The sequence below is a fragment of the Spodoptera frugiperda genome, chromosome 30 (assembly GCF_023101765.2).
Source record: "Spodoptera frugiperda isolate SF20-4 chromosome 30, AGI-APGP_CSIRO_Sfru_2.0, whole genome shotgun sequence".
NCBI lineage: Eukaryota > Metazoa > Arthropoda > Insecta > Lepidoptera > Noctuidae > Spodoptera > Spodoptera frugiperda.
In genome coordinates this window covers 12078292-12105156 of record NC_064241.1, presented here as the reverse complement: position 1 = coordinate 12105156, position 26865 = coordinate 12078292, and the positions used below count along the sequence as shown (strand labels likewise).

Genomic DNA, 26865 nt, shown 5'->3' with positions numbered 1-26865 from the left:
CGGGAAAAATAAAACAAAAAAGGTACATATAAAGTATTTATTACACAATTGACGATACATGTAGAACGTAAAATACAAAGCTCTTCTAAACAAAACTTACATTAATCGAATAAAATGCTAAGCAATAGGAATACACGATTCATCGAGACTAATAAAAATAAACATTACACATTTATTGACAAGCATTTATTACATTCATGACACCCAAAGTTTTTTAAAAAATACTCAAAATTACTTATAGCAACTTGACTATGTAATGACTAAGGGTTGGTTCAGATAAAGAATTGCCACGCATTTGATTCGAACGACTTTATTATCGAGACTGTGAAAAAAATCTTAATTATAAACTATGTAACTAATTTATTATCATATATCAATGTACTTTTGGATATTATTACATACACAGCTCTTGATTATGAACCCCGGTATGGCTTGAAAGGAATCGAGCATCAAATAATATAAGTAGGTAAGTATGTATTTTTATTTTAGAAAGGTTTACAACAGTTATTGTACATAATTACATTTTATGGTACTTGCACCGACGTATAAAACACTCGATGGATCACAAAAAATGTACAGTAATAATTTTAATATGCAACTTGAAACAACATTTTTATACTCTTTATTGCACATGAGCCTAGCACTAACTATAAAAAAATACGTATTTTAAAACTAAAACATTATTATAGTCGTCCGAACCAACACGCGACAATCCCGAACTTAGCCTAAAGAAAAAAATATCTCAATATAATAATTTCAAGTCACCTGCGATTATAGGCCTTCACGATTTCAGCTTACACATTAAAATGTCTTACACTACGATTATCTAACGCAATATACATAGAAACCTTGTTTCGGGACTTAAGCACATTCAAAAGCGGGGGTATACAGGAATCTTTTGAAAATACGGCAACTACTGTGTTTTTTGTATTGTATTAAGTATATATTTCGTGAGAAATATTACATTAATTATAAGTTTTACGGCTTATTCATGTAACTCTGACGAGTGTGAGTCTCCAGTGTGGCTCGAAACTAGTCGAGTTACTTCAAACACTTACGAGAGCAAACCGTAAAACATAATTAAATATTGTCTTTACGTTGTAAAAAATCTTTATTTTTATTTCGGTTTAAAACTATCGCAAGGCTTCTATTCAAAGCCATTTTCATGCATGTAGGTTATTAAGTACTTCTTGTCTTTTGAGCGAGACTCGTAAACTCGTCTTATTTATCACGAAGGGAGACTATCATACCAATAAGGCCGTATAGCATTACTAAAAAATAAAATCTGAGATGTACTGACAAACTGCTCTTACTTAACTTTCTTAATTAAAAAGGTAACGCCTAAATGCCTTAAGGTAGTGTATCAAAATAATGTAATCTGTAAATTATTATAAGAGTACAACGAATACAGTAAAAAACTAAACATTTTCGCACCATATTTGAATAAAAATGAATACTTTTAAGTACTAAAATTGAGCTTCACTCGTACCTAAGTTACAACTATTTCAATTCACATTGGATGGAATAAATGCTGAATTTCGAAGATACGTATTTAAAAAGGAAATATTAAAAAGCAAAATGAGAGCATTGCTTTTTGGTATACACAGTCTTCGATTCCTTACTAAATAGACTATGGTTATTCAAAAATGTCTTTTTAAAAAGTTTTTTATTGTCACATTTTTTTATAAAAAATACTTTTGGGATTAATTTTTTGATCTCAAAACTTCTCACTTGTTATCACAGTGTTGCATTAAAATTATGAATCAAAATAATGCTTATAGTTACGAAGACAGATGTGTGAAAGCGATAGTTGGTCGACCACAGGGGGCGGGAGAAAGGTCTAATGCCTATTGACATTCATACACTGAATACTAAACATTGAATACCATCTCTAACAGATATTACTTCAGAGACGTATTATACCTAAGGGAAACTAGGCAAGTGCCTCTTTTTAAGGGGGAACATCATCCAATGACTTCTCCCGCCTTGGGCGAGGCGAGATTGAGTGTAAGACTCTTAGTGCCTAGGGCGCCACGTTACGGAGGGGCGCCCAACTGCCTATAGAGTGGCGAAGGCACCAAAAACTTAGAGGTGCCTGGGAGGTGCTTGCCTAGTCCACTCTATATAGGTATAACCCGCCTCTGCTTGCAAGATAGTAAACATTTACGGTGGAAAGGAATCATCAAATAACATCAATTTCTACTGGAAAATCCCTCAGTACAGACTTATTCTAACGCTAATACAATCTACTCTACTTTGTGACCAAATATCGCGAAACAAATCGATGCAAGCTGTAACGTAATGGTGCATTTAATTTTATAGAGTACGTATAAAAATGGCTGGCGGTGGTTCACTTGTTCCGTCATAGGAGCAGCTCCTTCGGGAATAGATTCATGGAAGCGTAGTCTTCCAGTACCTGGGAAAAAAGTTAGTTGCTTAAAATACGTAACGATACAGAAAATAAGACATTTTTAGGGAATTGCAAAGATGAATACAGAATCAGTAACAATTTGAGCAAGTGCTCAGGAGACGGAAATAAGAACGAAAAAAGTATATAGTATAGAGTCAGGCATTACTTTGCGGAAACCCATGCTAGACTAACAATTTTGTTAGAATTATAAAAGTGTCATATCTTTCAGCTCAGACTTAACAGATGATGCCATGTTAATAACAATCAAAAACTAATTATTAAGGCAGAATATTGCTTGCAAATATTGAAAAATGGGTCAAAATTACGACCAACATCAAAACCGCAATAACTAATCCACCAACCTCCTTGAGTTTATCAGCAGTAGGCGCGGGTACATCGAGCGGTAACAGACCGCGCAGCTTCCTGCCGTCGAGACAGAGCTGCTTGTTGAGCAGCAGCTCGTGTCCGGCGCTGGGCTCCAGCGGCGTGTGCTGCAGCCCGTACTTGCTGCACAGCTCCGCCCACGCCGTCAGGTGCTTGTCGTTGGCTTCCTCCGCCACTGACGCTATGTCCGTCTGTGGTTACATGTACTATGTTATTTATTGGCTGGGAGATGGGTTTTGATTGGCAAAGACTTGTAACTAGGTCTGTTAGAACTTGAGTTTGGTACGATAAAGGAGGTAAAAATATACGTATCAGGTTGAAAAAGATTTTTATAATGGCTATAGTGAGCATGTCTCAAGAGACATGTCTAAACTGAACTGAAGAGTTCCTATGACTCGAAACTAGTAGAGCTTTTATCCATAATATACGTGAGTTTGCTTTTTTTAATAACTGAACAGTGATGCAATCTCGGAATACAAATAAGAAAGGAAAAAAATAACTTGTAACTAATTTGTGTAACGGAAAGTCCATCTACGAGACCATTAAAAAAAGTAAAAGTTCAAAAATATACTAGACATTCAAATAAAAAGCTCCCAAAACACGATAAATCAAGAACATCAAACAAAAAATATATCAAAAATAACCTTAGCGAGCGTAGAAATAGCAGTTCCGTAGTAATCGTGTTGTATCTTGAATATATCGGAGACGAGCTCGGCCAAGGCGCCCTGGGTGCTGTTGGCATCGTCCACCGCGTTGTACACCTGCTTGTTGGCTTCCGGGTGCCTGCCCAGGGTCCACACCGCCCGGCAGACGTCCCTCACATGGACCGTGTTCATCTTCAAGTCTGCCGTCCATAGGAGCTTCATTGTTTCGTTAAGGTGCTTGTAGATACCACCGTACAGGAGACGGGGCGCTGTGGGGTGATGTATGTGTGTTGTAATTTAAAATAATATACAGTTTTGCACACAGGGTTTTACATAAAATGAAATAGGAATAGATGATTGGTCCGTAAACAAAAAAAAAAAGATGTTAGAATGAAATCTAAACCCAAAACAACAATAGAATCTCAGCAGTAGTCTGTCGAGCAGCCATTGCGCCAAACTTACATTGACCAAAAATGGCATGCTGTGTTAGAATTCGTTTAGGTAAAAACCCGAACCGAAAAACTGCCTGAACTACATTTTTTTCCAACCTGAGACTAATTCTAAACACCAAAAAGAGCATCACAAAGATCAAACGCGAAGATCAGTCAGTAAAAGTCTTTACAAATAAAATTCATCGACATTATAGCTTTAAATAGGTCAGATAGTGAAATCCGCGAACAAAAACAGAGATGGTCTGCAGAAACGAACAGTAAACACAAAGTGGATTAAGTACAGAACTAATTGTTTAATTGTCCGTGGCATGTAGTAATCCACTTTCCCCCATAACAGGCGGATTACAGTTAAATCATTTATACCATTAACGAGAACTGGAAAATATGTTGTGAGTGCGACAAAGTGTTATTGAGTTTTTTGGAAAAATGTCTTTATGGTAGTCACCGCTTACTTATTACATGGGTCTAGTAAATTATACCTAATGCGCTCTAACAAGGTGCGGCTGACAGATGCCAGTATGACGTTGACTCTTTAGGGATGGACATTAGAAAAATCTTTTTTTATCGCTATCGATACTCGCAGCATACATTTAATTCTCTTGAATTTTTTTACTAAATGTGTGTGTTATTTAGTTGTGCAGTCTAACTACGTGTATATACTCGTCAAAATAAATATTTTATGACCGAGCCCTGAGGTGTTTCAGAGTTACAGTTTTACAGAACCGTGAAGAAAACAAGGATATATTAGTTTGTATATGTTAGATTAAGTACCACCACGCATTATCAATGGCGCCAGAAATGTCTAGAAAAATGCCTACTACATATTTCTGCTCAGATAATGTCACTGTGGTTTGGGCAGAGAGAGCCACGTCTACAGTGGATTTACCCACATAATTAAAGGTTTTTTAAGAATTATAATTGTACGACGCAATATTTTCGTTTTTTATTATAAAAAAACTTCGACTACCTATCCATCGTAGCCGTACATCCCATCACTAAACACGACTATGGCTTTACGTTATACGCATAACACTTTACTTTATTTTTCATTTCATTAGATTTTAATTGAATACTAGAACATTCCGGTTGGTTTTAATTTAATTAACTACGCATACGAATGATTTAACATAATACGAATGTGATACAGCTAAAATATTAAGGCATAATTTTTAAATCGCAGCAACTTTCAAGAGTGATACGAAACGTTACTGAATCTGTCAGCCGCACCTTGTTAGAGCGCATTAGGTATAGGTGCAAATCGCATCGGGGATAAAACGTCACAATTGTTATTAAAAACTTTGGATTTAAATTCGAATAGCTGAAATCGAGCAGTGGTGCAATGCAAATAATTTGAAATTAGAGGTAATTAAAACAAGAAATAATGCTCGGTTGGCGCCGGCTAGACGATTGGCTGATGAGCAACGTGTCGCAGATTGCTTTCTCACACAGAACAATTTATTTGTGCGATCCACAAATTTGTGTGGGTCTGGGTGTAATGTGGATATGAAATGGGTGTTTTTAACCGTCTTCCCAAAAAAAGGAAGTTCTCAATTCGACCAGTATGTTTTTTTAACTCAAATATCTCAGCTATAGTGTAGTAGAAAAACAAATGTAAGGAAAACACTTCAAAAAGAAAAAGATAAGAGAGATAGCGAAGGGAAAAGACAGGGGAGCGAGAGGAAGAGAGACTATAATAGACTGTTTAAAACTTACTTAAACTCCTTCGGTCTCCGACGCCGTACACGATGGCGGGTCGGATGATGGTGTAGTTCAGCTCTCCACTCATGTTCTTCAGCTCCTTCTCTACTTTACTCTTCATCTTGGCTTCAGTGGTCCATGGCTCTACTGCGCAGTCTTCTTTTTGTGGCTACAATTACAATATGCTTTTACAAAACGACGAAAATCTTAACCATTTTGTATTATTGTAATTAAAAGATTAGTTTGTAAGTTGTTATTCTATTTCTGTACACATGCACCCAAATTGATAGTCTTGTAAGTGATGACCCGAAACACAGGTTTTTATAAACCTAGCTCGGGCAAGTCGCTAATTATACATAAGTCTAGGTTAAAAAGTAAATTTTCCTATAGTTCCTAAATATTGGTAAGTTACTTATTAAGTTATTCCTAGTGCACTAGCATAATTATTGATTAATACTTATTTGTGGCTGTTTCATGTAAATTAATTTGTGAAATAATGAAATAAAGGATTATTTATTTATTTATATTTATTTATTATAACTGTCGTCAGATATTATGGTACAGTTAGGTAACTCGACTGGGTTCTGAGGGGTCCGTTTCTACGCAGTGAAGTAGTAACCCGGGGTGGAGCTACTCTACATCCACCCCACCAGGGGAGGTCCTCATGAGTGTATACTACTGAGCCACGGCGGTAGATATGTGAATAATTCCGTTGTCGAAATGACAATGAGTCCAGTTTACCCTGTCATATATATATACCCTTAGTGTTGCTTGAAATCTGTCAAGTTACCTCGGCAAACAGTTACGTGAGTAAAGCGTAAAACATAATGAATCTGTGTATCCTTTTTTTATTATTCTTTTTTAAATAACACTGTATTTGTAATCTATTTGATTGATTTATCTTTTACAACTTAATTGTTACTTAAATCAAGATTACATAACCATAATAATTATTATTACATAGGTGACGTCACAGGCTCCATAAAATAGATTCAATCAGCTAAATGTACTCAAAATTACGACCAATATAAGTTGGGCTAACGACATTAATGTACGTAGTGGCTGCGACGACCGACGCCGGCGGTTCTTCATCAAATTGCCACTTATCAGAGAGCGATAATAAATAATTACTAGTAGGTTCCGGTCGCTCTCGTACATTTCATCCCGTTCACTAATTATTGGGTAAGGGAACACGTCATTCTGTGACGTCAGCTAAGTCTGGATTGGTCACACCTTTTGCACTAAAGAGGTGGACAGAGATGCACGTACTTTCCAGTATGTTAACAAAAGAATTTTCATAAAATCATAAACCCTAAGTCTGTACAGCATTCCGGAGCTGCGGACAACGTAAAAGGTTACCGGGGCTCCAGCTCAAAGCAGGAGTAGGAACGGGGTGGTTTTTAGTCAGTAAGAGTCTGACACTCCTTCCCGCCTCATCCAAGGCGGGAGAAGTCATTGGATGATTTTCCCGCCTGAAAAGCCTGTATAACATTGTAATTTACCAGTAACACAGTTGACTTACCTTATCGCTACTATGCATCTGTCCGCTGGAGATCTCGACCAGTCTATCCACCTTCAGCTTGGCGCACTGCCGGGCTACGTTCACGCTCAGGGTGTAGATGCCCTCGGAGTACACCGCCTCCGTCTGCCCCACCCTGGTCTCTCCAGCGCAGTTCACCACCAGGCCCCAAACGGCTCCGTCTCCAGGATCCAGCGCTGACGCACATGATGCTGTAAAGGAAATTAAATATGGAGAATTGATGAATGAACGATGATTTTTACCAAGCACACAATGCCTTGTGTGCCAGAAGGACTTGAATTCTTTATATGTATATAGTCATAGATACTCTGATTTATAATACTTAACAATATGACGTATTACAGTTCATTACATAAGTCAAGGAGAATAACGTTTTCAGACATATTTAAGCATGAAATCAACTGTTACCCTCAAGCCTGTTAGGCCTAATTACCCAATCCCCGATTCCCCCTTTAAATTCCTAACCCCAAAAGGCCGGTAACGCACTTGTAACGTCTCTGGTGTTTTGGATATCCATCGGCGGCGGCGATTGCTTACTATCAAGTGATCCGTCTGCTAGTTTACCGGCTTATACCATAAGAAAAATAAAACAGTTTTGAGCAGGAACACTCAGGAAGAAATGGTAAAACCGCAACAATAAAATAAAATCATTCAGGTCAACAAATTAAAATGTAATTAGCACAAAAGATTTCACATCATTTCTAAGAAGAAAGAGTAAATAATGGCTTTAAACAATACATTTAAAAATAATGCTAAACATGAATGTTTGTCGGAAGTGAGTCACTGGCTTAGTCACACTCACGCATAGACTGTTCATAGAAAGTTGCAGGCTCATTGGGGAGCGTAGAGGATTTGTCTACATTCTTACGGAAAGGAGACATTTGTTACTATGGAGGAGTTTATTAACAAAATTGTATACGGTTCATTCAAGTAACTATTCGACGAAGAGTTTTAAACCGCGTTGTTGCCAATTTTGTGCTCAGTTGCTGTTCATAATTAAGGACTGACGTAGTTTGAAGACGTCGAGTTACTTGGTCAAAAAGTTATATTGTAAAGAAACAGCAAAACCTAATTAATTTGATGTCCCACAATAGTTATAACACAATTAAAAAATAGCTAACCGAGGATTTTAAACACGTACGGACATGCAGATAAGCAATTTTTTTATGATTATCCTATTCATAAGTAGCCAATGAACCAAGGCCTAATAACTCTCATCGTATATCAAGAGTCAGAAAGGACCTTTTCAATAATCGTGTAAAATTCTCACGTGTTTAGGTGGGTTCACAGACATAATGCTTCAAATCTCCCAAAAGGGTAGGCAAAGGTGTGTTCTGATTTCTTATTGTATGACTTCTATGTAATAGGGGACGAGGACGACGACCATTACCTTCCTTCCATCATCGTCGAGTATTTCATACATAAGTCCATTTTTTATATTCCCTAAATTGGCAGAGTTCCAACATTAAGCCCCCAAGTTTATTAGATTCATAGTACCTTCCCCAATCCTCTTAGACCGGAATCTGCATGTTTTTTTTGGTATAAATCGTTAAACATGCAGACGGATCACTTGATGGCAAGCAATCGCCGTCGCCCATGGACACTCAACTCAACACCAGTGGCGTTACAAGCGCGTTGTCGGCCTTTTGCGGATTGGGAATTTAAGGGTTGTTGGGGAATCGGAGCTTGGGAAGATTGGGAAGGAGAGTAATTGGGCCTCCGGTAACCTCACACACACAACGAAACACAACGCAAGCGTTGCTTCACGTCGGTTTTCTGTGAGGCCGTGGTATCACTAATTATCATCATTACTGCATCATCTGGTTTGGTTTGAATTTAACGTCTTTATGTTAAATCTACTTTCCCATAACATCAAATAGCTGATACATCAAATAGGTACACAGGTGTCTAGTAACGAGACGGACGTATGCGGCGCCAACAGTAGCACAGTATAAAAATATAACTATTCATATTGTGCCAGTGCCGGTGCGTCCTTAGTCCTCACATAGTGCATACAATACCACCATCATTACTGAATATAATAAACATTAGGTCCTTTAGTAGCATCAAGGTTGCTTTGCAATTCATTGTAATGTCTACTATATTGCTAACAGGTTAAGTTTCATTTTCCTACTCCATTTTGGCAAGTGATATTCTAGACTAAAATGTTCTACCTCTTTGGTAGGTACTTAGGTAACTCCTAACAGACGCGATGTTTTACTTATACCATGTAGACATAATTGAGTGTCTCGTCTACTCTAGTATGTTTCTAATTTAAACGCTTTCTGAATTACCTACATAAGAGCAAAATTCTGCTAAGTGGTTGTTAAAGGGTATATTTGTATAGCAAAGCTTGGAGCTGCGGACGACCTAATGCGTTTTTAGGGGCTCTGGCTCAAAGCAGGAGTAAGAACGGGTTCGGGTATTTATCTAGTCAGTAAGGTTCTGATACTCTGTCTCGCCTTACCCAAAGCGAGAGAAGGTCTTGGATGATTTCCCCCTCACAAAAAGTAGTTTCAAGTCCACTAGTATATTTATGTAGTAATATCTCTACCTTCATAATCAGCCCGTGACAGTCTACTGTTGGGCTATGTGCCTTCTCTACATAAGGGTTTATATAAGGTTTGCTATAATCTCCACATGAGACAAGCGGTTTGCATATTGCAGTATAAAAAGGTTCAGATTTATTCATATACATAAAGTAGCTTTATTCTTCGAAGACCAGAAGGGGTATTAACTCGCTCTATGTCTATATAAAGAGATAGCGCAAGAGATGGCACAAACTGCTCTATATGTATAAAGTATTTATTTATTGTATTGTGTATTTACATATATGCTACATTTTCTAAACTATATATAGTGCAGGTTCCATTCAGATTATTTACAATTCCTAGAAACATTTTCCTGTGTACCTTCCTGTTTAAATATCCTGGTCGCTATAAGCAATAACAATTGGCCTGTATGTAATGTATGACACATTAATATTCCTTGCATGCGCCCGACATATTGAATATTAACACGGCATCGCATCAAGTATAATAAAAATTAAGAGTTATTTATTTAGTGGGAGATTTCCCTTATAGGTTTTATGAGTGGAATTTTATTATAGCTAATCGGTTATATTATAATCAGGCTTAGCTTAGCTATACATTAAGTTGTGTCAAGAATAACTAACACTATTTTAATTTGCGATTGGCTCAAAGCTGAGTAAAAATGAAGACTAGGCAGTATACCTAGTCTTGGGAGTTTTAGAACTTACTATCTAGAGATCGAGATTGTTAAGGCGATGTTTGTTTATGTATTCTAAACTCTAGTAGGAACTTGATATAAGTTAGTGATGGTTACTTTTATAGTGAATTTGTTTAATTGGTAAATAGAAGATATTGATTACTGAACGCTTATATTCATTTATCTAGAACAAAGTACACAAGTAACTGTAGATTTTGCCAGAGAGATGTAAAATACTAAAACCCTGATAGTGTTATTTTCTTCCCAACTCCGTGGGTCCCGGGATCAATGCCCATAGGTTATGCTAGTAACCACGCAACTAATTAATGTCAAACCATAGCGTGTTTTGTAGAACGACAGAGTAGGTAAAACTCTATGATAGGCATATAAAATCAATTTACCGCGAAAGCAATTCCATTAATTATAGTTTAATGCACTTTTAGATACGCTGTAGCTGCCCTGAAATGTTATCGCAAGGTAGGGATGGAGGAAAATATGTAAAATAAGAATAAATCTAACTGCTATGTGTGACCAACTTATTGCAGTAATTAAAATTACCTGGAGGAGATTATATTATTGTTCTTGTTTACATTAATGAAATACATATAATATTATTAACTTATCGCAGTAATACATTAAATATAAATTACATTTACGTCAAACATGACGAAAATATGACGCAGTCTAAATGAAACTGTTGAATTTTGCAATTCTCTCATATTGTAATCACAAAATACCTTAACATTAGCTATTTCAATAATGTTGTTTATGAAGGAAAAACATAATTTATCCTCATAATATTAGATAGAACAATGCGACAACGACATCTTATTAATATTGTTTGTGCTGTATTTGTTGCGAGCCTTGGGAACGAAATGTGACAATGGACACTTAATTTATCTATAGATACATGAGTCACAGTACCTAGGCACCTAAAGATATGAGTCTATGTCCCATTTTCGTCTGCACGTTAAAGATTGAAGAAATTCTAGGTAATAAATAATTCATTCGGTTGATGATGTTTAAATATGTATGTGGTTAACGCTATAATCGTTTTGCTCACACCACCGTTAATGATGAAAGTTTACGTTTAATTGGAATTCACATAAACTTTAGTATTTTACGATATTGTATCTAGGAAAGATAGAAAATGCGATATCGAAGAAATTGAATCCATAAAGTCATTGATGAAGTACAGTACTGGTACCAGGTACCAGGGCGCAATACTAGCGAGGAGGTTCGTTGCGTCCTAGTTATCTAAATAAGACTTTCTAGCAAAACGAAATAATTGGCCCACTCTCTGCGTGTGGCTACAAGTTGACCGATGTTCGTCATTCGCGGTCTAGTGCACACATTTACATATTTCTTTTTGCATTATTTGTAACAACGGGTTAATACGATAACGAATGCACAAATAACTTCGTGTAACCTGGGAGTGGCGCGACTTATTGAGTGTCGAACGGAGGACGTTTACATTAAACGCATTGATAAAAATAAGCGACAAATTATATGGCGCCATTTTATTGGGTTCTTAATGTTCTTTTGTCATTTCTGTGAAACTAGTTGGCAGAATTACAAAGGTATCTTGCGTCTCGACGCAATCTTTGATGGAAAAAATTACAATGTCAGTCACCTTTTGAGAATAATAAATATACCTATGTACAACGAACTGTTTGCTTGATTGTTTGACATGCATTTACTCCTTAACTGGTGATCCGAATTAGATAGATTTTTGTATAGAAATAGGCAGGATTCTAATTATTTTGCACTGTGCCATTTATGGTTATTAAATCAGAACATCGATACTACATCGAGGGAAGCCGGTTTGGAAAAAATGCAGGTAATTTTAAAAGCAACGCAGTTCTAAGGTTTTGCACGCATCCAGTTGCAAAAGCCTGTACTTATTTGGGTCAAATTTCCAATGAGGTCTTTTTTAAGATATAAGCTGGTAAACGAACAGACGGATCACCTGATGGTAAGCAATCGCCGTCGCCCCTGGACACCCGAAACACCAGAGGCGTTACAAGTGCGTTGTCGGCCTTTTGGGGTTAGAAATTTAAGGGTTGTTGGAGAATCGGGGATTGGGAAGAGGGGTAATTGAGCCTCCGGTAACCTCACTCACACAACGAAACACTACGCAAGCGTTGTTTCACGTCGGTTTTCTGTGAGGCCGTGGTATCACTCCGGTCGAACCGGCCCATTCGTGCCGAAGCATAGCTCTCCCACACTTTTGTAAAAAAATTGGCATTACATGTCCTTTTGATAGTTCTATAAGTTGAAAATCAATAACATAATTATGTAGACATCCTTCACATAATTGAATACATATGCCAAACAGTTAAAAAAGGTCAACTGGGTGAAATTTATAGGCATTGGATGGTCAAGATGAAAGGTTACAAGTTCATTGCGTAACTTTTATTCATGTTTTTCGAAAAGCTATGTTGTAGGTCGTCGCACGGTGCGTGGTGAGGGTAGAGTAAAATGCATTTGTCACCTCGTATCGGGTATCGTAAGAATACGTGGGGCAGTAAGTATATAGTTAATTGAATTATAAGAGTATACGTGTTTTTCCACCAGAGATGTGCTATGCTACGTTGCTGTGGATGCGTTTGGCTTCATATTCATACTCAGTTAAGCTATGTTTTTTATATGGAAAGATCGAAAGATGCGTGCTATGGATGGCTTCCCTACTGGTATGTACCTAATGTATCGATACATCGCATACTCGAGCTGCGCATCTTCCTCGCACAGCTACTTAGCGACGGCACATCTTCATAGCACGTCTTACTCGCACGGCTAATTATGATTATGAAAACGGTCACATACAGTTATTACATCTTCGTAGCATAGCTACATAGCAGATCTTTGGTGGAAAATCACCCTAAATAAACCGTACACCTCAATACACCTGTATTTGCGCAGACTGCATTTCTTGATATCTTGCGCCGTTTGTATGTGTATTTCATACTAGCTTTTGCCCGTGACTTCGTTCGCGTGGAATAGTGACTTCCGGCAAATTTTTGGTTTTAACCACATAGTTCCCGATCTCGCGGGATCTCTTCAAAAATGAGATGTGGAAGATATTCCAGGGAACTCTTCAAAAATCAACATAATGAGCTCTGCGTTTGAATTTAATAGACGTATACTCACTTAGGGCATTGAAAAAATAGTTTAAAAACGGACTTAAACTAAAGAAATATTATAATCTTTCCGAACTTAAGATGAAAACTAACTTAAAACTAAAGAAAGCTACGAATTTATAACAATTAAAAAAGAAATTATATTACAACCTACCTTCTATGCTATAATAACAAAGCTTAAACTAAATAATTTAAAAGAAACGACTTAAATCTAATCTAATTAATTTATAAATTAGACTTACAATTTTATTAAAAAAACTAACTACAGTAACTACTAAACCTACGTTAAATAGTTTAACCAGAAAACCAGGAAAACCAAACAAATAAACTTATTAATTGACAAATACAACGAAACCAATTTAGAATATACGAAACAGCAGGACCACTACAGACAAATAATCATACGACTGATAATACAATTTTTCTACGATAGTACCGAAGCGCTCGGCCGATACCCAACCAAATGAATGTAACGAAACCATAGCGCGATCTATTTCGATCTATCGAGGATAAAGACAACTTGGATTATTTATTTATACTCCGTTCGGGCATTTTCTTTGTACTAAAAGTTTAATTATATTGATATTATTTTTTTCATACCTTTTTACTATTTATTTACTTTTTTCGATGAATTAAAACAATAACATGAACCGAAGTCGTGTAACGATCGACATAGAATTATCTATACTCCGTTAGAGCATTTTCTTTGTACTAAATGTTTTATTATATTGATATTATTTTTTCCATACCTTTTTACTATTTATTTACTTTTTTTCGATGAATTAAAACAATAACATGAACCGAAGTCGTGTAACGATCGACATAGAATTATTTATAAATAATATATTTCTTATTTTTATTTTTTGATTTTTGAAATAAAAATTTATCTATGTCCTTTCTAAGGTTCTAAACTATATCTGTACCAAATTTCAACCAAATCCGTCAAATAGTTGCGGAGATTAATGGTATAAGCATAGAATGTTCGACGTGATTCTTTAATTTGACATAACTTTTTTACCGATTGACATGAAACAAACACTAAATGTAAATTTAAGCATCCCACAATATATTCGTGAAAACCGCATCCAACTCGGATCAGCCGTTTCTGAGATTAGCGCGCACAGACGAACAGACAAACAGACAAACAGACAAACAGACAAAAAAAAGTTAATTACATTTTTGGGTTCGACATCGACATAACAATAACCCCTGCTATTTTTTTTATTTTTATTTTCAATGTACAGACAGCACTTTTCTAAATTTAAATACATCCAACAACATTATTTCTTCAGGTGATCACATTTTAAGCAATATTTCTCTGTCTACTTATCCCATAGATCAGCCTCACAGTCATGATTTATTTAAATAATTTTATTTGTTAATTACTATGCACACATGCGCGCACGCAACGCAACGTGCATGAAAGAAAAGCAAGTAATTAGCTAAACTCTAATTAGAGTGGGATTACGAAATTTACGAGTCTGTAAAACATTATTGGTAAAAAAATATCAGTCGTAAGTTAAACCCGTTTTCAGCTAAACTGAATGTTTTCTTGTTCACACACGACATTAATTTTACGACGATTGTATGTTACTAACACGCATGTTTCACCAGTTACGAATGCCGTGGAAGAGAGGGCGAGCCTATTGCTATCTGCCAGGATTAACTATTCTACTTATAAGAATTATGAAAATTCCATTATGTAGGTATTACCAACATAGGTGCTCTACAAATACTGATTAGACAAATTATAAAAAAAAAAAATGTGTGACAAGGACACTGACTAAGACTGAAGAATGAATAATAAAAAAAGTACTATTACCAAATCAATAATATTTCTTTAGTTAGTGAAAAAACACAATATTTGTTGGATAGCCTGAAGTTTTGTGAAAGAGATAGATGAATGAACTAATATTGTCAAAATTTAGTATATTACTGAATGCTGTAATTATTAAATACATTACTGAATAATGTAATTGGTTTTTTGTATAAATAAATAACTAATAGTTATGTTTGTCTGTTAATCAGTAATCCAGTAATGAAATGAGAGTATAGTAAAGTTATTACACAATTACTCATATTTTCATCACCTACAATCTTCCTTATACATTAGCATCAATTTAAAAATAAAACTGCTAACAACCAAATAAACAAAAGCTGTGAAGTGTTAGTAACAAATGTATGTGAATTGTGAATACATTTAGGAAATGAATCATTCAGTTTGTTGATAACATAATCAATGCCTTCTACAGAAGTCAAACAATTACAAAACATAAATAAATAATACATTGGGGTAAAAGAATAAAAGTAAAAGTTATAGAATGACTTTTAGCATTGCATATACAGAAGAATCCGTTTATTATGACTCCGCCTATATTGACCAACCGGTTATTATAACGTAATTGCATGACGAAGTTTGGTTTTCATATAAAATTCTTTATAAAAAAGTCGGATATAATGACTTCCCTTACAGTGACATGCCGCTTTATATGACCCATTTTTAATAAATTATGTCCGGTTATAATGACCGGCACGATTCTTTACCTTCAATAATGTTCGTTAATTCCCGACGACGTTCGGCACGTGCCTAGTTTTATATAATAATCTGCTGATTACGTGCAATTTTGATTTTGATTTAATATGGTCTTACACATATGCAAATATACTATGTTTCTGTATTAAAATACTTAATACATACATATTTAGGGAACAGCGAGTAAAGTTCCCTAAGAAAAGGAGGATCCTCCGACCAGGCGAGATGATCAGCCTGGCGGGCTTTCTGCCCAATTGTTGTTCGTTGGGATTTTCTATCCGTGTTAATTCGCATGTAAACTTCATATGTGCGATGCAGGATATTTGTGACGTCATCCGTTGATTTGCTCGTCGATAGTCTATGTGCGACTTCTGTCATCTGTCACTTGTCACTTGTCAGAGTGTCGCCACATCACTCCCCCCCAAGACCGGAGGTCGATTCTGTTGAGACGGCTGTCGATGCTTGAGATGAGCGGTGCCAGAGCCAGTGTAGAAATTCCCTAGTTCCAGTGAGTCGGAACTGTGCCGCTGAATGCCCAGTGAGTCGGATGAGCGGTGCAGGGTGATACTCCAGTGAGTCGGAGTAGTGAAGCTCGCAGTGTCCCACGGTGAGTCGGGGAATAGATGCTGCGAGGGTAGGTGCGTAGTGGCTGGCGTCTGCGTTGACGGGAGGAAGGCGTCCTCAGACCGTGTGCAGAGTGCTGTGCCTAGACGCTGATGAGGCCGTAGGGAAGAACCAGGCTGCATATCTTCGATGTAGCGTGTGGTGGTCCCTGATGAGGCCGAGGATGCTGGTTGGCTGCGACTTGATTACCGCTCAGCGGAGAAGTGATGGGTGAGGGAGATGGCTATAAGGATGACGGTGCTGATCTGCTCCGTGAAGGTTGGTTTCAATCACGTCGGGGGTCACCACTTTAGGGAACAGAGAGAGTAAAGTTCCCTAAACAAAGGAGGATCCTCCGACCAGGCGAGGTGATCGTGCCTGGCGGGCTTTCTGCCCAACTGTTGTTCGTTGGGATTTTCTATCCGTGTTATTTCGCATGTAAACTTCATATGTGCGATGCAGGATATTTGTGACGTCATCCGTTGATTTGCTCGTCGATAGTCTATGTGCGACTTCTGTCATCTGTCACTTGTCACTTGTCAGAGTGTCGCCACACATATTTACATAAAAAAGACTTTCATTTATACATAACGCTTTGTATGACGTCCGCTTATTATGACGTGTTTGTCAATTCCTTTCGAAGTCATTATAAACGGACTCTACTGTATCCCCATAATAAGTATGGTTTCTTAACAAAGATGTGCTATGTAGCTATGCTGCAAGGATGTAACAGCTAATCTGTGAAACTATGAGACCATTTCCACTGATCTAAGCAATCTGACAAGAATGATGGATGCGTTTGGCATCCACATCTCTGGCGGAAAAGCACCCTAAAGTATAGTATACTACCTATGGCCAATAAATAACTTATGTATTAAGATCCTTTTAAGTGTGGGAGAGCCATGTTTCGGCAGGAATGGGACGGCTCGTCCAGAGTGATACCACAGCCTCATGGAAAACAGACATTTAAGGCCAAAGAATGTTAACATCAAATAAATTTCAATTCCACTAAAAAGGTATTTCTGATAAATGAAACCTTATTTAAAATTCCTTTACAGAAAAATTTGGTACAAATTCCAAGCGGAATTTGTTCTATCAGTCCCACGATTCTTAAGTTCCTATTAGATTGAAATAAGACAATTTCTATTATAATTGTAACTTAGATAATGGTATTAATGGAACAACAATATTATGAAACACCATTGCGGCTACCATAATCCATAGTATGGCTGCAGTAGACATATTGTTATAACGAAAATTAATAATTAGATATCTCTTGTTATGTGTAAAATGTGCCAGAAAGTTACTATCTTATCTCCGTTTACATTTGAGATAGTGTGAAAGTTGAAATTCATGTGATTATGATTATTTCGGCCTTGAATCTATCTAGTTAGAAAAACTAAATTGAGGAAAGACAATGTACTATTGATTAATTTTAGTAGGGTATTGAGTAGATTATGGGTGTTTATTTTCCTCTCTGCATATAATATATAGTGCAACCAAATTAATAATAGGGAACTAGAACCGAAAATCAATTTGTGGTTACATTGTTAAAATAATATGGTATTTGGAAATAAAAATAGGGATAATGAAATATAAATCTATCTATATCTATTTTTTTTTTATATTTTCATGTTCTGTTTATTTATTGATAAACAGTTAGTTTATAATTCAAATTAGAAAAAAGTATTTCATTAAAAATATAAATAAAGTGTTGTACTTACTGGCATTAATTAGATTCGCGCTTTTATATTCTATACGGGGGTCCTCGAAGATCTTGCTATGTGTTGGGTTCAGGAAGGCCAGTTGTGGCGGAGTTTTGTCCACGACGCGCAACCCGCTCACCAGGTCATTGGATATCAAGTATTCCACAAGGTTCCGGCCGATGAAACCGCACCCTGAATCAAAATCACACCATCAACCGACGAAAAAGAATCTTCCCTGGCCGGATGACTAACACTCCAAAACCGTTACAAGAATTAAAAAAAAACTTGTCACTTTGTACTAATAAATTTCAAAACTTATACTGCTATATTCTTGGTAATTTCTAGTGTGTATTCTCCAGGTTAATAAAATTAATTACCTCCTAAAACCACAACTCGTGGTTTTGAATTATCACCGGCACAATCAGACATTTCGCTAGCCGTTTCACTAAAATGAATGACAGTTTAAGTTTTGACAGATTATCCGACAGGCACTAATGGTGAGTGTTACCAGTTTATAAAAACTTTTGCTACTAATTTCGTGGCACAGAAACACGAAAATTAATTTAATTAAAATTATTTTCCTTATTTGCTCATTTGCACTTCCAACTTTTATTAATTTTGAGGATAATGGGAAAATAAAACCAAACAATTATTTTTAATATATATTTACAACATCGTCAGCTCTCTTTACATAATCTTAAAATTTTATTATTTTTTATCACATATTGTAAAACGATTGCCAAACAATCTTTATCAATACAATCAATGCGTCGACTTCGACTTTAGACTATTCTATATTACTTACAATATAAATATGTGTTTGGAAGCCTAAAACGGTCCGATAGTGAGTCTAATAAAGAATGTTCATTTAACATTCAAACAAAGTTAACCTCTACACTAATCCCTAAAGCGGGAATGACTAAACGAACAGTACCTACTTATATAATTTTAAAACTTAATCTTTAGGGCTTTCAACATCTACTGTACGGTTTGGTTCGCCTTGGCTTATGATTTTCAATTGGGATTCCGACGGTAAAAACGTTGCAACAACGAATCCAGCTGGAACAAAAATATAATATCTTGTTAATAGTTCTATTGACAATTAGAAACATTTGCAAAGCTAGAATATGCTAATAGTAAAATAGTAAACTCTTAAATGAATAACTATTTGTGATGTGGATGTGATTAGATAATATGTATACTAGGTATAACTAAACAATTTTAAATACTTACACATGACTAAGACAATGTATCCACTCATCATTGGTGTGCAATATTCTCCAAGTAGACGGGCGATGATTTGCACGCTGAAAAATCCTGAACCACGAGCCACGACCACCGACAGACATGTCGCCATACTCCTGAAACGATAATAATAAGCAGTCATTAACGGTCTACTTTTACATTAATTGTTAAATAATTAAAAATATTTGAGGTTTAACATCTTTTAGTATGTAACTTCAACTTAACAAATAAAGCAATATAAACAAAAGGTTTTAAAAGATACAAACCTCAAATGTGTAGGGTTCAGCTCAACCAAATAAGTGTTGATATTGCCCAATACTTGAGCAACGTATAAGAACATGAAGAACAATGCTATGCTCAACATTGGAACTTTTACGAATAGCAGCAGAGTTCCGGCGGTGAAAGACATGACGAAGACGGCCAGTGTGATGATTTTCTTGCCCACGACCCCCACGATAAAGGAAAGAGTGATCATCAACATTGTTGAAACTCCCGAGTACACCATTGTAGCGTAAAGGGCACCGTTTTGGATACTATTAGAGCAGTCTTCGATTTCAGTGCCGTTATCGGATCCAGTTGTAGCACTTTGACTAGCAACTTCACAGAAGGTGCGACCGTGGTGGCTCTCATCGTCAGTGAAAAACTCGTTGGTCATAGTTGGCACCCACATAGTGAAACCAGTTGATCTGAAAATAGAGTATTAAATAAGAAATCTAGAAGCTATAAATATTTGAAATTAATTTGACGTTACGTATTTATGGTTATAGGTAATTTTTGGTTCATAAAAGATTTAAAAAATGGTAGAACTTACGTGCTAAATGCGGACAGTAGTAAATAGAAAAGAATGGCAGAATTTTTCAATAGCGGAGGCTTGAAAAGTGGGGCAGTTTGGTTCCAAATCTTTTTCAATATGGAAATTTCAGCTGAATTGTCTGCTGTGGTTTCATTGAGGTACACGTTCTTTACCTACAAATAAAAATGCATATAGATATATCATTATCAACAGAACGACACGACACGATGAGCAATTTTACGAAAAAAATTATAATAAGTTTGTCTTAAGATATATGTAAAAACATGTTATGCAACTTACAGGATAATCTTCCTCATTTTGGCCAGAGTTGTACTTATAAATAGTCTTCAAAACGTCTAAGGCCTCCTGATCTCTGCCTCTACTAAGCAGATATTTGGGGCTTTCTTGCAGAAATATCATGAAAATGGTCCCCAACGCGCAGGGAACACAGACAATTTGCAACAGCATCCGCCATGGAGTGTACACCAAACCTAACCAGGAGATCTCGTAGCCGAAAGTCAGCGTAAATATCGGTAAAGCGAAGGCTGGAAGAAAAATAAATGGTTTTAATCAACTAATTTCACTCATAATATTACATGAGCTATGAAATTCGGGATGTATAATCTAAACGATCAAGTGTCTGCTACATCGGTTCTATACATTTATCCCATTAACCTAAATACAAATATTGAAGATAGTTACAGCAAATAAGCAGTTGTTCCACCATCGTGGCGCTGGCCATGAGGAATACAAATCGACTGCGATGTCTGCTCGGTACACTCTCAGCTAATAGGACAAACGCTGCCGCGTTAGCTGCCGCTGAACTAAAAAGATACAAAATAAAATTATGTTTATACTTTTGCTTATCATAATAATAAAAAAAACTTCTACTTCTATATAAAAAGTATCGTGAAAACTTTGCAATTTCAAAAAGTTATGAGGCGGGAAACGTATAAAATTACAATGTTGCTATATTAAAAAAAACTTTCAATTTGGTAGGTTTTAAAGGTATAGTAAACTTACAATGAAACAGACAAAAACTTGAAGGTTGCTATTAGCGCGAAGGTAGGCGCCATTGTAGTTGCTAAGCTGAGAATCAAGGCAACTGGCATTGCTATGAGCAATGTTTTTCGCCGACCTTGTGTGTCGGAACATAAACCCCAACCATAGGATGATACAATCATACCTGGAAAATGCAGAAAGTCTATAATATAAGTCGGTGTATAACAGAGAAGGCGAACTATTGCATTGCTTCAAAGTCAATCAATAAAATATCTCTCGATGTTTCATTAGCTGTATTCGTAGACTTGAAATCATTAAATCTGTCTAGACTTCATCGATTAAGAATTGCGTGACTAACCAGACTTTATTTTACTTTAGAATTACCCACAGAAAGTACCTATATAAAACAGATTGGGTAGTTGTATCCCCCTTTAAGATAGATAAGAAGGTTCTGTGGTTGTATCTTAGTTGTAATTTTCTAAGGTCTTAATGGAATTTAAATAAGAGTAAATATTGATTAATTATAGCGCAATTTATAAAATGTTACCTATGAGGGGTATAGCAGACAATAGACCCTGTTGTGAGGTATCGAGGGACATGTCACAAGCCATGGCAGGCAGCACCACGGAGAATCCGAACATGTCCAGGTTCATAGACAGGATGAGCAGGCAGCAAGCTATCAGCATGCCAGCGTTGTATTTGCCGAAACCTAAAGAAGGAAAAAATATTCACGTTCTTGGTATTTAGAAGATTAAAGATTTTAAAAATAGCGTCCATATTGCTTAGGTACTATATATTTAAGAGGGGAAAATTATCGAACGTCTCCTCCCGCCCTGGGTGAGGCTAAAGGGAGTGACAGACTCTTATATACTGACTAAATCCCACCTCGTTCTACCTCTTGCTTCGAACCGAGGCCCGGTAACCCTTGTGGTTCTTTGCGGCCCCTTTTGAGTAGATTCGGTACCAAAGCTTAAGGTAGTAGGTTTATTTTTTCAATAAAACTTCATATTATATCCGTAAGCTAGTGCTTAATGATCCTGTCGGCCATGCTTTTCGTTTACTCGAATCACGTCAAAAGGGCTGACCACTTTTCAGTACCTGAAATTAATTTGGAACATTGGTCTGGAATAACCTAATAGCTATAGGCTACTTTTATTCTATGGAAATGCGGGTAAAGTCGCTGGCAGAAGCTTAGTATAAATCTATAATTTTAGCTTAGCGTGTTGCATAATATTGTGAAATTATACATTTTAATTGTTGATAGGTAATTAATTGATCTATCCACATGATGTATGGAATCGATACGATCATCACATGATTGCTCTTTTCGTGATTTTACAAAATTTTCTATAATGAAAAGAGATTTTTTTAATTATTTCTGATTGCTGATTAACACGATTTGGTAATTACTAGTTTCACGATAGCATCTTGTTTGATTATCATGATGTATTGGAAATCAATTATTTTGATTTTGATCTTAAGAGCTGCTGAGTAAGTGAAATCAAATCTTATATATTAGAGGTTTTTCAAGAGATTTTTCTTATTATACTATACATAATTATCCAATTTTACTTTTTGATTTACTTGATTAGCTACTAAGCACATACTGCCTTAATAAAAGTAGAAAAAACACACTTCACACAAGACACAAATATTATAAATGTAAAAGTTGGTTTGATTGGATGTTTGTCCGTCATTCATGCTGAAACTACTGAACGGATTTTGGTGAAATTTAGTATATAACAGGGTATTTTTATCCCACGCAGGGAACGCAGGTAATGTCGCTGGCAGAAGCTAGCTAGGTTGTAAACTAGAATAGTATTTCCTAAACAGTTCTACCTGTTTCTTTATCTTAGTACCTACCACCTAATTTGATTAAAGACAAACACCACAAACAGTAGTTACGGCTAATACATTGATTACAAAACAATAATTAGATTTGTTTACATCCTTATCAGTGTAACGCTCTGTTATCAAAGCGCGTACCGTAATACGTAATCGTACGTAATCGTTACGTTTTTTTTGCAAAACCAATTGGTATCTACTTCCTAAAGAAATTAAAAATACCTATACCTATCGTGACAAAAATACAGACTTGTTTTAATTTTGTGTTTTATAGCCGACTTCAAAAAATTGACCTTCTCTATTGGACCTGTATATTATGTGTACGTTTGTGCGCGGTTATCTTATTTGGCGCGCGGAACGCAACACGCTGTACGCACGTTTAGTTCTGGTCAGGTGGTGAGCTACCCGCATACCCGGACTTACGATGGCCGGAGATCTTCGTGAAATTGAATTAGAAGCGTGATTACTAACGCCCGGAGTGTCTATCACGACGACTATGGCGTGAGGAGGTTCATTCCCTCACGCTCCTTGCCTCCTCCTTAGATATCATCACTGCTTCACACCTCTGCGCATCATGGCTTGAACTAGAGACGAACGCGAGAGGTCGCTGATCACATCCCTGAAGACACGGCGGTGCTCTGCCGATGCAGGGCACATCGCCACCGTATGTTCCACCGTGTCTTTCGGGCGATTCTTCTCGCCCAATCAGAAACAAGTACCTAATTCCCGAACCGTGAAGTCCGGTAAGCGACTGCTTCTCAAATATGGAACTTACTGCTGCAATGACCGCGCCAATTTTAATTTTGTGTTATGTTATCGTAATCGAAATAAAAAAAAATAGAAAACGGTTTTATTAGTTTTTGGCCTGACTCAGAATAGGATGACAATTCATTTTTCTGGATAGGGTTCTTCACGTCTTATGTTTTTCTGGTAAAAAACACGTACCAAATTTTGGTTGGGTTAAAAACTAAAAATTCGTAACAAAACTCAAAAGAAAGTTTTTAAATCCGGACAAAGAATCTCTTCTTTTACTACCACTTCTATAATATGCCTACTTAATTTGATGTCACAAAACTATTAAGGCACTCGAGTTTTTCTAAATAATGTTCAGAATCAAAATTACTTTCGATCTGATCGATTCTTGGTTTTTGTTCCATACATTTTTGGACATTCTCCTTTGGTTAATTATTTATTGTAAACGAGCAATGTTGAGTGTTTGCAGTTCGTTCTTAATAAAATGAAATAGGTCATGTTAAATTGTATAGCCCTATTATGTTCTCTATCTTGATTATTTGCACTTCATGCGAAATTTAATAAACTTACCTGTTAGATCCAAGGCATCTTCGTACGTACTCTTCTTGGTGAGATTAGCTGGGGCCATGAAAGTCATTTTTATAAATAAACTCAGATTTAATATATCACAAACTAAAATTGCGAGCTATTTACAACGTCTTAATTAGCGAAACAATATTTTCGAATTGGTATATTTTTTTCGTTAATTATAAATAAAAAATTGGGCTACTGTCCACCACGTATAGCCAACAGACGGTAGAATAGTATTGACCCTATCAGTTACCGACGTGCGCTTAAATATAAATTAGGTGTAAATCCAGTGATCAGATAATTCTGACTTGCAACTTTTAATTATTTATCAATATAACACAATTGATTTCTTAACACTCTTTCCAAGCGTGCTTTAGAGGGAAAAATGCGAAACATGGATCAAATTTCATAGCAAATGACTCTAAATGTATTTTTTAAATAGTAGGAGTTGAATTGAGTCCGTTTCGAACGCGTGGCCATTGCGATTTAATCAATAAAAAACCATGCCAAGATTTTGTTATAATTGGCAAAAGTTGATTCGTAAAAGCTCAAATTTCTGAAAGCTATGGTTAAAAAATTATAAGGGTTTGAACGTGGCCACACTATTGAAACGCGCCGAACCGCGCGGCCATGGAGATATTTAAAACTAAACGTTGTAGAGACCTGAAATTTTTGTAAACAACAGATTCAATAATAAATAAATTTGTAAAAATATAGCAAGGGATTGGCATAGATTGGGGGTAGGTATGTGACTGCACGAAGTCAGGTGTTTAGCGCCAAATATCCAGCTATTTACTGTGCCAAGTCTGCCGTTTGTAATTTGTGAGACTATCGTCTTTACACTGTGTTCAATAGCTCGCTGAGCTCAATTACAGTTTACCTGAATCCCCGATCAATGCATTCTGGTGCAACGCCCGCCAGTTCCCTTATCCTGAAATACAATAAATTAGCTTAACTTTTGGGGGGGGGGGGGGAACCGTCCAATGACTTCTCCCGCCTTGGGCGAGGCGAGAGGGAGTGTCAGACTCTTACTGACTAAAAACCACCCCGTTCCTTCTCCTGCTTTTCGAGCCGGAGCCCCGGTAAACCCGCTAGGTAGTCCGCAACTGGGTCCGCTTTCCGAAATCCCCGATTAATGCATCCTAGTGGAACGCCCGCCAGTCTTCTTGATTACTGTTACCTAATCGATGCAAAACGCCCAAAACTCTAAAATAATTAAATATTAAATAGCAAAAGTCCCCATTCGATATCACGGCACAATTTATTTCGGCCTTGTTATTAGTATTGTTCTCATAAACAGGCACTAATTAACTGCTTACTATCAGATGATCCATCTGTCTCTTATGAAAACAAAGAACCAAGTGACAACTCTGTAAAAGCTTCGGAAGGCTATTTTACTGGCTCTAAGTAGTACCTACTTGTTTTGTTGTAGTGCCTTCGTTTGAAATGAGTCCCTTGAAAATTTTCGGGCTGTATTTTCGCCCTCATCAATATTGAGTTGACAGACCTTTTTTTGGAGAGAAAATATTTCAATGACTTCTCCCGCTTTGAATGAAGGAAGTGTCAGACTCTTACTGACCAAAAACCACCCCATTCCTACTCCTGCTTTTCGAGCCGGAGCCCCGGTAGCCCGCTAGTCTGTAGGTCCCGGTAGCCTGCAGCTCCAGGCAAGATAAAGACTAAGGTAAGTTTCCAGAGCATGGGTCATGCGATAATCATGTACGCTCTTCATAAGGTGCATTTTTAACGACATACCGGCTCATTGGGCCTATGTTTTGGGACTCTCAGGTTTAATATTTCAGCGAAATAGTAAGATTTTAATCTTGTACCAATAAGTATAATAGGTAATTAATTTTATCAATGAACAAAAAGTGCAATTCATAAATCAGTGTGTTTGATTAGGTACTTGAAGATTACTTTGTTATCGGCACGCTCGCTTTGAATAAGTTTCTCGTACAAGTAAAGATATAGATTAATTATTATGTTATCGGCCTACTCACGTAACGTTTTGATGAGAAACTCGACTAGTTTCAAGCTATACTAGAGGTTAATATGCTACTAGTAGCAGCGGACAATCGCTGCGTCGTGTATCGCGGAATGCTGCTGATGAATATGATCCTCTAGCGTGGCTTGAAATTAGTTGAGTCCCTCGTCAAGCATTTACATGAGTAAGCCGATAATATAATATTTAATTGTCTCACGTAAGTTACAATAAAAAAGATATAGATTGACAGCACAACGCCATTCAATCTACACTATCGAAATCAGAAATCTAATTAAACTGCCGACATCTGTCTCGTATATATACATTATTATTCA

The 26865-nt window shown here is 36.6% G+C and overlaps 2 protein-coding genes across 2 annotated transcripts; both read right to left on the bottom strand.

Annotated features, from left to right (window-relative positions):
- Positions 1 to 23: 23 nt before the first annotated feature.
- LOC118269754 (uncharacterized) lies at positions 24 to 18854 on the bottom strand. The gene is made up of 7 exons (XM_035585047.2): positions 18716 to 18854; positions 18357 to 18530; positions 7111 to 7319; positions 5604 to 5757; positions 3439 to 3707; positions 2773 to 2985; positions 24 to 2416 (listed from the first exon to the last, which is right to left on the bottom strand). The coding sequence occupies exons 1-7, from the start codon at positions 18765 to 18767 to the stop codon at positions 2363 to 2365; spliced, it is 1125 nt and encodes a 374-aa protein (XP_035440940.2). The 5' UTR covers positions 18768 to 18854; the 3' UTR covers positions 24 to 2362.
- A 142-nt stretch (positions 18855 to 18996) lies between these two features.
- Positions 18997 to 24881, bottom strand: LOC118269756 (putative transporter svop-1). Its single transcript, XM_035585049.2, has 9 exons — positions 24547 to 24881; positions 21926 to 22087; positions 21400 to 21562; positions 21079 to 21200; positions 20677 to 20921; positions 20395 to 20549; positions 19850 to 20269; positions 19572 to 19699; positions 18997 to 19397 (listed from the first exon to the last, which is right to left on the bottom strand). The coding sequence occupies exons 1-9, from the start codon at positions 24611 to 24613 to the stop codon at positions 19294 to 19296; spliced, it is 1566 nt and encodes a 521-aa protein (XP_035440942.2). The 5' UTR covers positions 24614 to 24881; the 3' UTR covers positions 18997 to 19293.
- Positions 24882 to 26865: the final 1984 nt, after the last annotated feature.

Excerpts from the sequence above, each read along its gene's own strand:
- LOC118269754 (XM_035585047.2), bottom strand. The coding sequence starts at position 18,767 with ATGTCTGATTGTGCCGGTGATAATTCAAAACCACGAGTTGTGGTTTTA. Across the intron at positions 18,531-18,715 it reads ACGAGTTGTGGTTTTAGGAG|GGTGCGGTTTCATCGGCCGG; the intron begins GTAATTAATTTT and ends ATTTTGATTCAG. Across the intron at positions 5,758-7,110 it reads AGATGCATAGTAGCGATAAG|CCACAAAAAGAAGACTGCGC; the intron begins GTAAGTCAACTG and ends TTGTAATTGTAG.
- LOC118269756 (XM_035585049.2), bottom strand. The coding sequence starts at position 24,613 with ATGACTTTCATGGCCCCAGCTAATCTCACCAAGAAGAGTACGTACGAA. Across the intron at positions 20,922-21,078 it reads GGAACAACTGCTTATTTGCT|CCTTCGCTTTACCGATATTT; the intron begins GTAACTATCTTC and ends TTTTTCTTCCAG. Across the intron at positions 20,270-20,394 it reads CTACTGTCCGCATTTAGCAC|ATCAACTGGTTTCACTATGT; the intron begins GTAAGTTCTACC and ends CTCTATTTTCAG.